The sequence below is a fragment of the Mirounga angustirostris genome, unplaced genomic scaffold (genome assembly GCF_029215605.1).
Source record: "Mirounga angustirostris isolate CCGP_5_RB_7025 unplaced genomic scaffold, mMirAng1.0.hap1 SCAF_16, whole genome shotgun sequence".
Taxonomy (NCBI): domain Eukaryota; kingdom Metazoa; phylum Chordata; class Mammalia; order Carnivora; family Phocidae; genus Mirounga; species Mirounga angustirostris.
In genome coordinates this window covers 42,461,809-42,476,006 of record NW_026991724.1, presented here as the reverse complement: position 1 = coordinate 42,476,006, position 14,198 = coordinate 42,461,809, and the positions used below count along the sequence as shown (strand labels likewise).

The window sequence follows — 14,198 nt, the reverse complement described above, 5'->3', positions numbered from 1 at the left end:
GTCTGCTTTAAATATTTGAACATCATGATCACGCTTCTAGGAATCTTCTGATTTCCCAGCTAAGCAACCCCAGTTCCTTCAACCACTACTTACCTTCCCACTTCCCAGTCTTTAATACTGTCCCCTCCAATTTAATAAATCCTAGTTATTCATATCCCTTTTTTTTTTTTTTTTAGATTTTATTTATTTATTTGAAAGAGAGAGAATGAGAGAGAGCACATGAGAGGGGGGAGGGTCAGAGGGAGAAGCAGACTCCCTGCCGAGCAGGGAGCCCGACGCGGGACTCGATCCCGGGACTCCAGGATCATGACCTGAGCCGAAGGCAGTCGCTTAACCACCTGAGCCACCCAGGCGCCCTATTCATATCCCTTTTAAAACAGGGCATCAGAACCTAGTACAGAATCTCATAATTAGATTCATGGGACTCCCCTGAAGGTGTGGAATCCAGTCAGGCTACAGTCCTGGCCAGTTCAGGAGAGGCCTAACATAACTTTCTACATCTCCAGAAATGTGGGGACTAATGCTCTCAATGATTGTGGGAAGTTAAATCCATCCCATTATCCCTAGTTATTTCTGGGCAATGACCAAGACATAAGCCCCAACACAGGGGTTGAACTCACGGCCCTGAGATTAAGACCTGAGCTGAGATCAAGAATCGGACGCTTAACTCTCTGAGCCACCCAGATGCCCCCTTTCTTCAAGACTATTTTGGCTATTCTAGGTTTTGTATTTCTACCAAATATTAGAATCAGCATGTCAATTTCTCTCCCTCTCTCTTTCTTTCTGAGAGAGAGCAGGAGTGGGGATGGGGGGCAGAGGGAGAGAGAATCCCAAGCATGCTCTGTGTCCAGCGCAGAGCCCAACATGGGGCTCGATCTCACGGCCCTGAGATCATGACCTGAGCCAAAATCAAGAGTCAGATGCCCAACCGACTGAGCCACCCAGGCGCCCCCTGTCAATTTCTATTTTAAAATGTCTACTGGGATTCTGTTTACTCTGTAAATCAATTTTGGGAAAAATATCACCTTAAAAATAATACTGAATTTTCCAACCCACGAGCCTGGATCAACTCTCCATTTATTTAGAACTTTAATTTCTCTCAGCAATATTTTGTGGTTTTCATTACAGAGCAGTTTTCTCAGCTTCAGCACTACTGACATTTTGTGAGGAGTTGTCCTATGCACTGTAGGATGTTAGGTAGCATCCTTGGCCTCTACCTTCTACATACTAGTATCCCCCAGTTGTGAGAACCAAAAAGGTCTCCATACGTTACCAAATGTCCCCTGCAGGAGGAAGATAAAATTAACCCTCCTCCACTGAGAACCACTGTTGTAGATGTTTTCAAATATCTTCTGTTATATTATTTCCTGGGTATCTAATGTTGCTGGTGCTAACTGCAAGCTGTGGTGCACTTTACATTTCACTTCTCAACAATCTGTTCTAGATCACATGTCAATAAACTTCAACTACAAGTGACCAGATATAAATATTTAGGCTTTTCAGGCCATATGGTCTCCATTATAACTACTTAACTCTGCCTACGTAGTGTAAAAGCACCCATAAACAACATATAATAAATGGGTGTGCCTGTATTCCAATAAAACTTTATCAAAACAGGAGGCTGGTTGGATTCAGTCCACAGATCACAGTTTGCCAACCCATCTGTTCTAGAATAAAAAATATAGTTCATTTTGTATATTTACCATGTATTCCCTTACCATGCTAAATTCACTTATTCATTCTAATGGTCTGAATATTCTTTTGCATTTTCTACGTACACAATCATACCACCTTCAAATAGAGACATTTTTAGTTCTTCCTTTTCAATCTTTGTATCTTTCTTTCTTGCCTTTATGTATGTAAACTTTTCATTTCACTGATTAAATTTAGGAAATTCCCTCCCATTCCTCAGTTGTTGATAAGTAGGTGCTGAATTTTATCAAATGCCTGTTCTGTATCTCTTGGGATTACAGTTTTTCTCCTTTATTCTGTTAATGTGGTAAATTACTAATAATTTTCAAATGTTAAAACAACTTTGCATTTCTGAGATAACTTTGTCATTATGTACTATTCTTTTTATGAATTGCTGACTTTCACTGCTAATATTCTGTTAAGGATTTTTAAATATATGTCCACAGAGATGGTGGGCTGTAATTTTCTTTTCTTGTAATGACCTCATTAGATTTTGGTATCTTAGTTAGCCAGGATATCATGTTTTTATCACCTCCTGTTTGGGTTTAGGAAAGTTGTATTTTTCAAGGAATCTATTTTACCTAAGATGTCAAATTTGTTGACATAAACTCGTCCATAAGATCTGTTCTTTAAGGATCTATAATGATATCTACTCTTTCATTCCTCATATTGGTAATTTGGGTCTTCTTTTTTTCCTTGATCAGGCTTTGCTGATGTTATGTATATTTTGGCTTTTCTTTTTTTTGTTTATTTAAAATTCTTTATTTAAATTCAGTTTAGTTAACATATGCTATATTACTAGTTACTGGGGTAGAATTCAGTGATTCGTCAGTTGCATATAACACCCAGTGCTCATTACATCAAGTTATTTTGGCTTGTTTCTTTTCATTGATTTATGCTTTTAATTTTTTCTCCTTCTACTACATTTGGACTAATTTTCTTTCCTTTTTTCTTAGCTTCTTAAGCTGGCAGTCTAGAGCACTAATTCTAAAACATTCTTATTTTCTAATACATGCATTTGAAAGTATAAAATTTTTTAAAGGTGTAAAATTTCCTCTAAGCTCCACTCACAAATTTTGATATGCTGCATTTTATGATCACTAAAAAGTCTTTTCTAATTTCTCTTATGCTTTCTTCTTTGATTCATTAGTGATTTATAAGTTTGCTCAATTTCCAGTTATTTGGAATTTTTCAAGTTATATTTATTTATTTTTTAAGATTTTATTTATTTGACAGAGAGACAGAGAGATAGCGAGAGCAGGAACACAAGCAGGGGGAGTGGGAGAGGGAGAAGCAGGCTTCCCGCGGAGCAGGGAGCCCAATGCGGGGCTCGATCCCAGGACCCCGGGATCGTGACCTGAGCCGAAGGCAGACGCTTAACGACTGAGCCACTCAGGCGCCCCTCAAGTTATATTTATTTAACTTATGGTTATGAGAACATACCATGTATGATTTCAATCCTAAATTTATTTTTTAATAGAATTTTATTTATTTATTTTTAAGATTTTTATTTATTTGTCAGAGAGAGAGAGAGAGAGAGAGCACAAGCGGGGGAGCAGCAGAGGGAGAGGGAGAAGCAGGCTCCTCACTGAGCAAGGAGCCTGATGTGGGATTTGATCCCAGGACTCTGGGATCATGACCTGAGCTGAAGGCAGACGCTTAACGACTGAGCCACCCAGGTGTCCCTTCAGTCCTAAATTTAATGTAACTTGTTTCATGGCTCAGGATTTGATCCCATTAAGTGGTCCATATTTACATGGAAAGAATCTATATTCTACAATTTTGGGGTGCACTATTTTATCAAAGTTACATCGAGGATTATTAAAGCTTCCTGATGAACTGTCCTCTGTACCATTAGGAAGAATCCTTCTTATCGCTGGTAGTACCCCTAATCTTTCAAGTTTCTTTGTCTGCTGTTAATTTGTCTAACATAGTTTTGTTATTAGTATTTGTATGATATGCCATGCTGTTTTTTGTTTTCTCCTCTTTCAGTGTATTTCTTACAAACATTACATAGTTAGGTCTTGTTATTTTTCTGAGTTCAGTTTGATGATCTCTGCCTTTTAACTGGAATGTTTAATTCCCTTACACTTTATCAAAGTGGATCTTGAACAATCCTTAGTCTGTCAGCCCCAATGTATGAAATACTCAACTGGCTTTATGCTAACTATAAAGTTCATAAGCCTGCCTTCTAAATGTTCATCAAAATGATCTAAATTTTCATTAAAAATTAATCTGTATGAAATACTGGAGACCTAAGAGAATCATTGTCTAATTTGGCTTGACTATGTTTAACCAGCTAAAATGTACCCAATTTGTCTGTCTATTCAGCCAACAGCTCTCAGTCTTGTCCACAGGGTATTATGAGACTTAGCATGCCATGGCAGTTTTGCTGTTTCCTTTATTGTGGGGTCATTAATTTTTCCTAAGGATCCATCAATTAAAGTCAATAAAGACCTAATCTTTGCACTTAAGAATTATTTTAGCATCAGCTTTAAAAAAATAATGTTTTAATTCCGTCTGGTGTATCATTCTTTTCAATGTATGAGAGTATCTGTTTCCTCACTATCTTGCAAAAATACCATATATACACACTCAAACTTTTGGGCTTTTGCCAAATTGATAGTGAGAAATGGTGCCTCAGTACAGATTTAATTTGTGTATCTCTTATCATAAGCAAAACTTAAGCATTTTTCCACATTTGAAGGACATTTGTATTACTTTCTTTCTGAAAAAGGCAAAGTTAGTTCCTAACACCTGCCTCTTTTTCTGTTGGGTTGTAGGTCCTTAGTTTTGGAAGCCCTATAGATGTTACAGATATTAATCTTCATGATATAAACTGCAAAAAAAACCTGTAAAAAGACTATAACATATAAAAATTAAAACGGAAAAAAATTTTCCCAAATAGCAAGAGTTTCCCTGATTTAAGCTTCCTTTTTAAGTCAGAACACTGTACTGTATTCTTACAATAAAGTAAGCTAAAGAAAAGGAAATGTTATTAAGGAAATCATACGGGGGCACCTGCATGGCTGAGTCATTTAAGCGTCCTACTCTTAGTTTCAGCTCAGGTGATGATCTCAGGGCCGTGAGACTGAGGCCTGTATCTGCTCAAGATTCTCCCTTCCTCTCCCTCCCCCTGCTCAGACATGCTCTCTCTCTCTCAAATAAATATCTTAAAAAAAAAAAAAAAAATCACACGGTAGAAAAAAATACATTTACTAATGTATTTATTGGAAAAAACCCACGTGTAAGTGGACCTGTGCAGTTCAAATACATTTGCTCAAGGGTCAACTGCATTAGGGATCAAAAACAAGAGGCTTGGATTAAAATCTGGCTTAATTCATGCTAACACAAACCATACGTGAGTTAACTCCTTTTCTAAAAATCACCTACCACCTTAATCAGTGCAGTAATTTTCTTCCTCCTCCTCATTTAACAACTTCTGAATATTATATATAGCTCTCTAGTCACTCCACAAATTATCCTACCAATATGGAAATCAACAAATGAAAAATAATCATCTACTGCAAAAATTACTCAACTGACATGGAAAATACAAATAAAACCCTCTACCTTTGTGACACCCAAAGAACAGTAAACTAGCAACTCCCAATAATATCAAAATTAGATAAAAGCATTTGTAAGAAATAGACACTCTGATTAGAAAAGCAGGCTCTGAAGAATGGTAGAAGCAGTATTTACTATGTAACACTATATGCTAGACCCTATTCAAATGCTTTACACATATTAAGTCATACAAACTTCACGGTAATGTACGAGGTAAGTGCAGTAATAATCTCAATGTTAGCCAACTACTCAATTTAGTGAAAGGAGTCTCAAAGGATAACTTGCAACTGCCCCTTATTTAAGTCCTCAGAATAGGATTCTAACAGTTATAGCTAACAGGGTAAATCGGGATTTACCAACTTCCTACATCATCACATTAGGAGACATTTAATTAGTTAACTATGGCAATGCCAAACTTTAAGACTTGATTAAAATGGTGACTATGAGAGGTCTCCATTATAAAGGCACAATGTCGTCCCCTCTGTAATTAATTAACTGTGGGATGATATTTTAAGGCCATTTTAATACTCTGTCCAACACTGTTCACCCAATGATTTTAGCATCCACTGATAATCCTTGCTAATTAATACACTGGATATTACAAAAATGGTGATTTTTTGTATCTACCATTCCTTCTATTTATTAGCTGGGACTTTTCTGTTAAAAAAGAGCATTGTTGGGGCACCTGGCTGGCTTGGTCGGAAGAACATGTGACCCTTGATCTTGAGCCTCACATTGTGTGTAGATTACTTAAATAAATAAACTTAAAAAAAAAAAAAAAAACCAGCAGTGTTTCCCCTTCTTTTCTCAAGGGGCCCATGTTCCTTCTAGTGGGGAATGGTATTTAGAAACCAAGAACTGGGTCTACACATATTCTTTGCTACAGGGTATCATTGCTTCTAAGTCCTTTCTATGAACAGAGTTGGGAAATAACCAGTTTTTAAAAAGTTCACATTCATGCTTCCAATTCACATTCAACATCACAGGGTTCTTCCTTACTCCTATGTTTCTTTCTCCCTTCTCCAAGGAAAGAACAGCATTTCCCAACAACATCACTATATTAGTCATTTGCCCTTTCCTATAATACATACAAAACAGTTTCAAAATTAACACCAATACCACTACCAATTACAAACCCTAAGTCAAGGGATTTTTACAGTTTCATTTGTTCTTATAATATACCCCTACTAAGAGTGTAAAAGTTACTTAAATTCTTTTTTTCTGTGTGGTTATACTATCAATTTGATATAAACTTAACACCAGTTATTTCTGTTTATATCCATTCAATTTTAGGATTTATTTTTTCCCATCCTTTTTGATTTTGTGAATAAGCAAAACATTTACATACTTGAAAAGTCACAACTACATAAAAAAAGTATATTTATAAAAAGGAATTAATTTTAACAAAACTTGTTAACATGCTAATGGGTTTCAAGATACACCTGAAACTGGATTTGTGATGCAGAGAAACAAGGTAAACTGATAAATGGTTATTTCAATTGAATTAAAAAAGATTTAAGGGCTAGAATTTGAGATTTAAAAAGTTATTCTTAGGGCGCCTGGGTGGCTCAGTCGTTAAGCGTCTGTCTTCGGCTCAGGTCATGGTCCCAGGGTCCTGGGATCGAGCCCTGCATCGGGCTCCCGGCTCCATAGGAAGCCTGCCTCTCCCTCTCCCATCCCCCCTGCTTGTGTTCCCTCTCTCACTGTCTCTCTCTCTCTCTGTCAAAATAAATAAATAAAATCTTTAAAAAATAAAATAAAATAAAATAAAGTTATTCTTTACTATGAAAATTTCTACTAAAGAGCTAAAATGCATAGCTATAAAAACAAAAAAAACAGAGCTGATCTGATTATATCTAGCTTTCTCTTTACAGTGTTAATGTTTCTAAAACATTGTTACAATAAACAAAGCATCATGCCCTCAAACATGCTATGTGTGATTATCTTTTCACATTCTACCTAATATAAATACTCGTTAATGGCATTATTATTCCCTAATAATAGCATTATCTCCAACCCCCTTTTTGAAAACCCATCCTGTTGGAAAAAAATGCTTATTTTATGACTTTTTAAGATTATTTTTCTAGTAATCTCTACACCCAGTGTGGGGCTCGAACTCATGACCCCGAGATTAAGAGTTACATGCTCTTCCAACTGAGCCAGCCAGGTACTCCAGAAAAAAAGGCTTATTTTAAATGGAGATATCTTACGTAAATTTAAAATAACATTCAATGATATTTGGCAATTGAATAGATCTAGATTTAAAAAAAAGTGACTATTCTGACAGATGACCTTTATAAAACCACTAGTTATTAAGGACGTTAAATAAAACCTTTAAATTAATAGGTTACAAAGGAACACCAAACAACATGTCTGTAAATTTATGGTAAAGACAGGTAAATTTAAGAAAAAAAAAAAAAAAAAGAAAAAAGCATAACATACCAACACCGACAGCACCAAACTGCTGCCCGACTAATGAACTTGGACTGAACTGACTGTATGTCGACATCCTGCCAAAAGGTCCATAGGAACCCACTGACTGGAATGAAGAAGTAGATGAGCCTAGTGAAGACTGAAGAAAGATCATGGGTTATTTTTCCAGGCTCTATACAACATGTATATAACGAAAAAAATTCGAATATTTACATTTTTAAAGGTTTTAAATTATAACTATTAGGTACAAAAGCAATTATAATAACTTACAACATGCACTTAATATCAAAACAGTTTAACAACCTCCTGATTTCAATATTTGTATATGTGCCAATTATACTTGATGTGACTTATAAATATATTTTTCTACAGTTAAGTAGAGTTAAGAGTTTTATAGCAAGTTTAGGAAAGAATGAAAGAAAAGTTACTTGAATAAGTAAAGTAACTTTGTTTTAAGAAAGAATATGGGAAAAATTACATTTGGTTATACTGAGTTTTAGTCTGGTGCTGACAAAAATAAGGTATCTCACTTGTGATTTTGCTCATATTTCAATCATTTGAAGTACACTATTAAATTTACAGGAAAGAGATGAAGAAACAAACTATCCCACACAAGACCATTTACATTTTTATTTTTTATTTATCTTTAAAGTAGGCTCCATGTCCAGCATGGAATCCAATGTGAGGCTCGAACTCACAACTCTGAGATCAAGACCTGAGCTGAGATTGAGTCAGATGCTTAACCACCTGAGCCACCCAGGTGCCCCATGACCATTTACATTTTTAAAATATATTTTTCATCAAGTTAAAGAACATTTTACAAAAATTTCAACTTACTAAACCTAAAATATATTATAGAACGTATATACGCATATTATATATTCATTTATCTTCATATAAAATATCTCATAATACAAATATGAAGTGTACTAATTACCAAAAGGATATAAGCTCATTGATGGTAGGACCTTGTCTGTGTGTTCACTGCTAGTATCAGGCACATGGCAGGTGTTCAATAAATACTTTTGGATGTAGGAATCAAAAGGTCAAAAGTCAAAATTATGGTGACTGGAAGAAGTTATTCAACACCAGTTTGACTTCTGTTTTCTTGGTTCTTGGGACTCCATAAAGCTGATAACTTAAATAACTATTTCCCTGGAGAATTATCAAAAAATCTATACAAGAGAGAGTCAGATAATACCACTCTTTGGTGCAGGCCATCTCTATTAAAATGTGTTTCTTCTCCCTCCATTTAAGAAAATTCACATTTTCTCAGGATTCCTTCAGACGTATTTCCTTAAAAGTTAGACTTAACAAGGGCGGGGGGGAGAAGAGGAGAGAATTTCTCCAATTTATAAGAATAAGTTTAATTATTTATTTAAAAACATATTCAGGAAAGATAAATATATTAAATAAATATTAAAAGGTACTTTCTCTTTTTTTCCCATTTTTTACAAGATTTTATTTTTAGGGCGCCTGGGTGGCTCAGTCAGTTAAGTGTCGGTCTTCGGTTCAGGTCATGATCCCAGGATCCTGGGAATGAGTCCCGACATCAGGCTCCTTACTCAGCAGGGAGTCTGCTTCTTCCTCTCCCTCTGCCCCTCCTCCCCACCTGTGCTCGTGCTTTTTTAAATAAATAAAATCTTGAGGAAAAAAAAAAGATTTTATTTTTAAGTAATTTCTATGCCCAACATGGGGCTCAAACCCATAACCCTGAGATCAAGAGTCGCACACCCCACCAAATGAACCAGCCAGGCACCCCTCTTTTTTTTTCTATTTAAAAAAGATTTTTAAAAAATGTTTTTTTTTAATATAATTTTATATACCACTTATTATTTTCTTTAGAAGAGTTCATTAGGTATTTTAATATTGGAAGTAAGACAAATCTTATGCAAGATAATATATATTCTAAGAATCAGTTTTGTGGAAAACTAAGATTTCATCACAGCATAAAACAAAGTTAATTTTAAAAAATCTAAAAGTATTACAGTACTTTAAAAAAATCAACAAGCATATTTTAGTGCAAATGACCAAAGACTGACAAGAAAAAGGGTTGAGAAGAAAATGGATCCAAGAGGAAAATCATGGGAGCCATAAGCTTTTAATCAGCTATGCCCTAAAATGAAAACACTCCTACATCAATCTGCTTCCTCTCCTGTTATAACTAAAATTCAGGCAGTTTCTATATACTTCCAATTATCATGTAAACAAGCACTGTAATAAATATCCTCCTTAATTCATAACATAATCTTTTAGAAATCATGTATTTCTGTTTTTAATAAAATATAAATTTTTTATTTCTTTTACTGAGAATACTTAGGGTCTTCTTTTTTCATACCTTATTTTATTTCTTTATTTTAAGATTTTATTTATCTGTCAGAGAGAGAGCACAAGCAGGGGGAGCGGCAGGCAGAGCAGGCAGAGAGAAGTAGGCTCCCCGCTGAGCAGGGAGCCCGATGTGGATTAGATCCCAGGACCCTGGGATCATGACCTGAGCCGAAGGCAGATGCTGAACAGGCTGAGCCACCCAGCCATCACGTTTTATACCTTACTTAGAGAATCGAGTAATATACCTATGTGTGTTAAAATCCCTTTATGTTTGTGCTGTATTATACAATACTGCATGCGTATTATGTTATATATATGTATGATACCAATATGATTTATTACTTTTTTTCATTGAACCTAATAATCTCACCTAAGAGTAGCCATTACCACCCTGGTTTGTAATATGAACCAAATGTGAATAACATAGTAAGTGACATGGATCCTGGATTCCAGAACCAGACTATCTGGTTCTGTCCAAATTGTGGCTCTATCTTAATTTACTCACTTGTAAAAAAAGGAGAATTATATAGTTATACTATAATTATAGTACCAAGTTCAGAGAGTATTGTGAGGATTGACTTACTGTATGTGCAGTAGTCTGAATAGTGCTTCTCATACAGTTAGACCTCAATAAATGTAAGCTATTTTAACTTGCTAAAATTAGAAAATATTTTATGATAAAAATAAATCCCTCTATTTCTTACTTTATTTTTAAAATTATTTTGTTTATTTATTTGACACACAGAGAGAGAGAAAGAGCGAGAGCAGAACACAAGCAGGGGGAGTGGGAGAGGGAGAAGCAGGCTCCCCGCTGAGCAGGGAGCCTGATGCAGGGCTCCATCTCAGGACCCTGGGATCATGACCTGAGCCGAAGGCAGATGCTTAACGACTGAGCCACCCAGGCACCCCATATTTCTTACTTTATTTAGTCCCAACTTATGATCTAAAGAAAAAAAGCCTAGATGAAAACATTATCCAGGTATTTTAGGTCTAGGTAACTAGGAAATGATAAGCACACGAACATTCAATTGAGGAAAAACAAACAAAAACACCCCAAAACCAAAATAAAAGAGAGGTAAAAGCCAAGACTAGCCATGTACTTAAAGTTTTCTTGCACTCCAAGACAAATTTACTATGAGATACCTGAACGATAGCTGGGTCCTGAGGCAAAGAACATTGTGGTTTTGGTGGCTCACAAACAGTGAGGTCTTTAATATCACTCCCACGGAATATGATGTATTCAAAGACTTCATCTCGAGGTGGTATTGGACGATCTGTTGGTCTGTCTTCTGTACCAAAGGACCGAACTGGTGAGAAAACAGAGGATATGAGAGATATGTCTACTCATCATATTCAAGTAGTGCCTCTTAGAAATGCACTCTTCCAAATACCAATAAACAGCAGTTCTTAAATGTCATCTGTGAGAAAATATTCATTAATCTGTAGCTCAAGAAATTTTGTTTAAAAAAAGAGGAAAATAGAGTGGGTTCTGCCTAGAGCTAAAAGAGCCAAATGTACTCAATTTAAAAGACAATCTGTATTATGAGGTCATGTTCTTCCTACGTTTTTATTTATTTATATCTTTGGTGGTTGTGGTGAGAGGAGGTGTTAAAAATGTACTCTTTCATTGTTGATTTATTTTTAATATCATTCAGCAAAATAAAAAATTGGCAAACCTATGTGAGATTTCTTGTTGGGGGGTGGAATGGCAAGTGAAGATTTCCCCGTCCACAAAATCCCAAAGTTTGGGAAATTAAGCTTTTGGATTAAGAGAAGACAATGAAGGGAACATCTATCTCAGTGAGTGGTAGGTCCTCTAGAAGCCAAGCCAAGCAGCTGTCAGGTATTCAGCCCCAGGGGACAGCCTGAAACGCCCTAGTTACCTAAAATACCTATCTCATAATTAAATCGGATTATTTCAACACTTAAGATAGCATTACTCAAAGTTAAACTGTGGACCACCTACACCAGGGTAAGCTGGCTAAAAAAGATTTTTTTTTTTTTAAAGGTTTTATTTATTTATTCAACAGAGAGAGAGATAGCGAGAGAGGGAACACAAGCAGGGGGAGTGGGAGAGGGAGAAGCAGGCTTCCCACTGAGCAGGGAGCCCGATGCGAGGCTCGATCCCGGGACCCTGGGATCATGACCTGAGCCGAAGGCAGACACTTAACCGACTGAGCCACTCAGGCGCCCCTGGCTAAAAAGATTTCTGGGATCCTATTCAAATACACTCAATCAAGATGTTCTGAGGAATGGGTCTGTAAATCTGCATTTTATTTTTTTTTATTTTTTATTTTTTTTAAAGATTTTATTTATTCATTTGAGACACAGAGATACAGAGAGAGAGAGAGAGAGAAAGCATGAGCAGGGAGAGAGGCAGAAGGAGAGGGAGAAGCAGGCTCCTCGCTGAGCCAGGAGCCCGATGTGGGGCTTGATCCCAGGACCCTGGGATCATGACCTGAGCCGAAGGCAGACGCTTAACCATCTGAGCCACCCAGGCGCCCCTGTAAATCTGCATTTTAAACCAATTCCTCGAGTTTCTTAGGAATACTAAAGTTTCAGGTTCACTATCTTAGACTTGTGAAAACGTCTGCATCCATACAGAAGTTTCAAATAAGAAAGTTTGAAAGATCATGTATTATCTATTTAAGAATGTCCTAGAGGGAGTAAACCCCTTAAGACTGTGCAATGTTTTGAATGTATGCATTTTTCTGTAGAACTGGTCCAGGATTAGATTAAATATGAATATCATTTCATTTTAAATAATGCCTCCCTCCTAAAAAGTCTTTCTATTACTTATGATACTTCCAGAAAAGATGGTGGCATAGATGTAGGCTTGCAGGAGGATATCCTTCCCTAAAACTAAATAGCCAAAAAGAGTTAAAATATCCCTAAACTAGGAGATCTCACATTTATAGCCTGAAATTTTATTAAAAAGTATCACTCTAATACTGAATGAGTTAGTCCAAACTGGAAGACCAATCCGAGAATCCATATGCAGCATGACCTGAGAAATGCTCATTGGTACCTCCACATTAGCAGATGGGGACAGGAGCATGGATGTGGTAAGGGAAAAGATGTGGAATACCCTAGTTGAAGTTCCTCTTCCCCTAGTGGCCAGAGAGTACTTTATAACAGCAGGAGTAAGTGACAAGGTTCTATATTTTGTCCTTTATCTTAAAGGAAGAATAAAGAGCTAGAAAAATCAGGATTAAGAAAATTACATACAAATCAGCATCAGTCCTAACCTCAGCAGCGGCAGCAGCATCACCAGTACGCCATATACAGCCTCAGGCCTCATTAGTAATACACTAGTTCATCTTGAAGCAGAGGGAGGAAAAGTCAAAGTCCTCCTTTTTTTTCCTTAAAAGATTATTTATTTATTTGAGAGAGAGAGAGAGAGAGAACAGAGCGCGAGAGAGAGCATAAGTGGGAGGGGGGAGGGGCAGAGGGAGAGGGAGAAGCAGGCTCCCCACTGAGCAGGGAGCCCGATGCTGGACTCGATCCCAGGACCCTGGGATCATGACCTGAGCCGAAGGCAGACGCTTAACTGACTGAGCCACCCAGGCGCCCTCTCAAAGTCCTCCTTGTACAAAAACCACCGACAAGCTCCATTAGGTTTTCCAAGGCCTAACGAAACCATTCAAAGTATACCCATGTGTTCACTAGACAGATGAAAAATCCATTCAGGATTAATATTTGTCACAGGAAATAGAAGAAAATTTCAAAAAGAATTGCTTTACCTTCTTGAGAAAAATAAAATTCTTATGATCAAAATGACACTGAAAAGAAAAGGTAGCACACAGAGTTAAGGAAAGAGAACAAACAAGACAAATGTAACAGCAGAATAACTATATCAACAACACAACAGTCAAAGCAGTAAAACCAAGTCATTAATAGAGAACAATTCTGAGAAAAAGGAAGTAAGATGGAAAGAAAAAGTACAGAAATAAATGGTTGAAGATGATTGTTATGCAGATCCAGACAAGAGAATAAGAGAAAATATAAAGATGTAACAGAAATTTCCTGACATGAAGACCTAAATTTGATCAAAAGGTTTTGCTGTATTTCCAGAAAAAGATCTAGTGCACTATAAGCTATAGAGAATTATCCTTTGCTATATCAAATTAAAGAACTCATAGAAACAGTGGTATCAAACAAAATTTAAAAGATGATGA

The 14,198-nt window shown here is 36.4% G+C and overlaps 1 protein-coding gene across 5 annotated transcripts in view; it reads right to left on the bottom strand.

Moving 5' to 3' along the window:
* The window catches only part of LSM14A (LSM14A mRNA processing body assembly factor), a 56,804-nt gene that overhangs the window by 17,554 nt on the left and 25,052 nt on the right, over positions 1-14,198 (bottom strand). For all 5 annotated transcript variants that reach the window (XM_045869873.3, XM_045869874.3, XM_045869875.3 and 2 more), the window contains exons 2-3: positions 11,164-11,327; positions 7,702-7,831 (exon numbers count right to left, since the gene is read on the bottom strand). In XM_045869873.3, the coding sequence (XP_045725829.1) occupies positions 7,702-7,831; positions 11,164-11,327 (294 nt within the window). The remainder of the gene's footprint in view (positions 1-7,701; positions 7,832-11,163; positions 11,328-14,198) is intronic.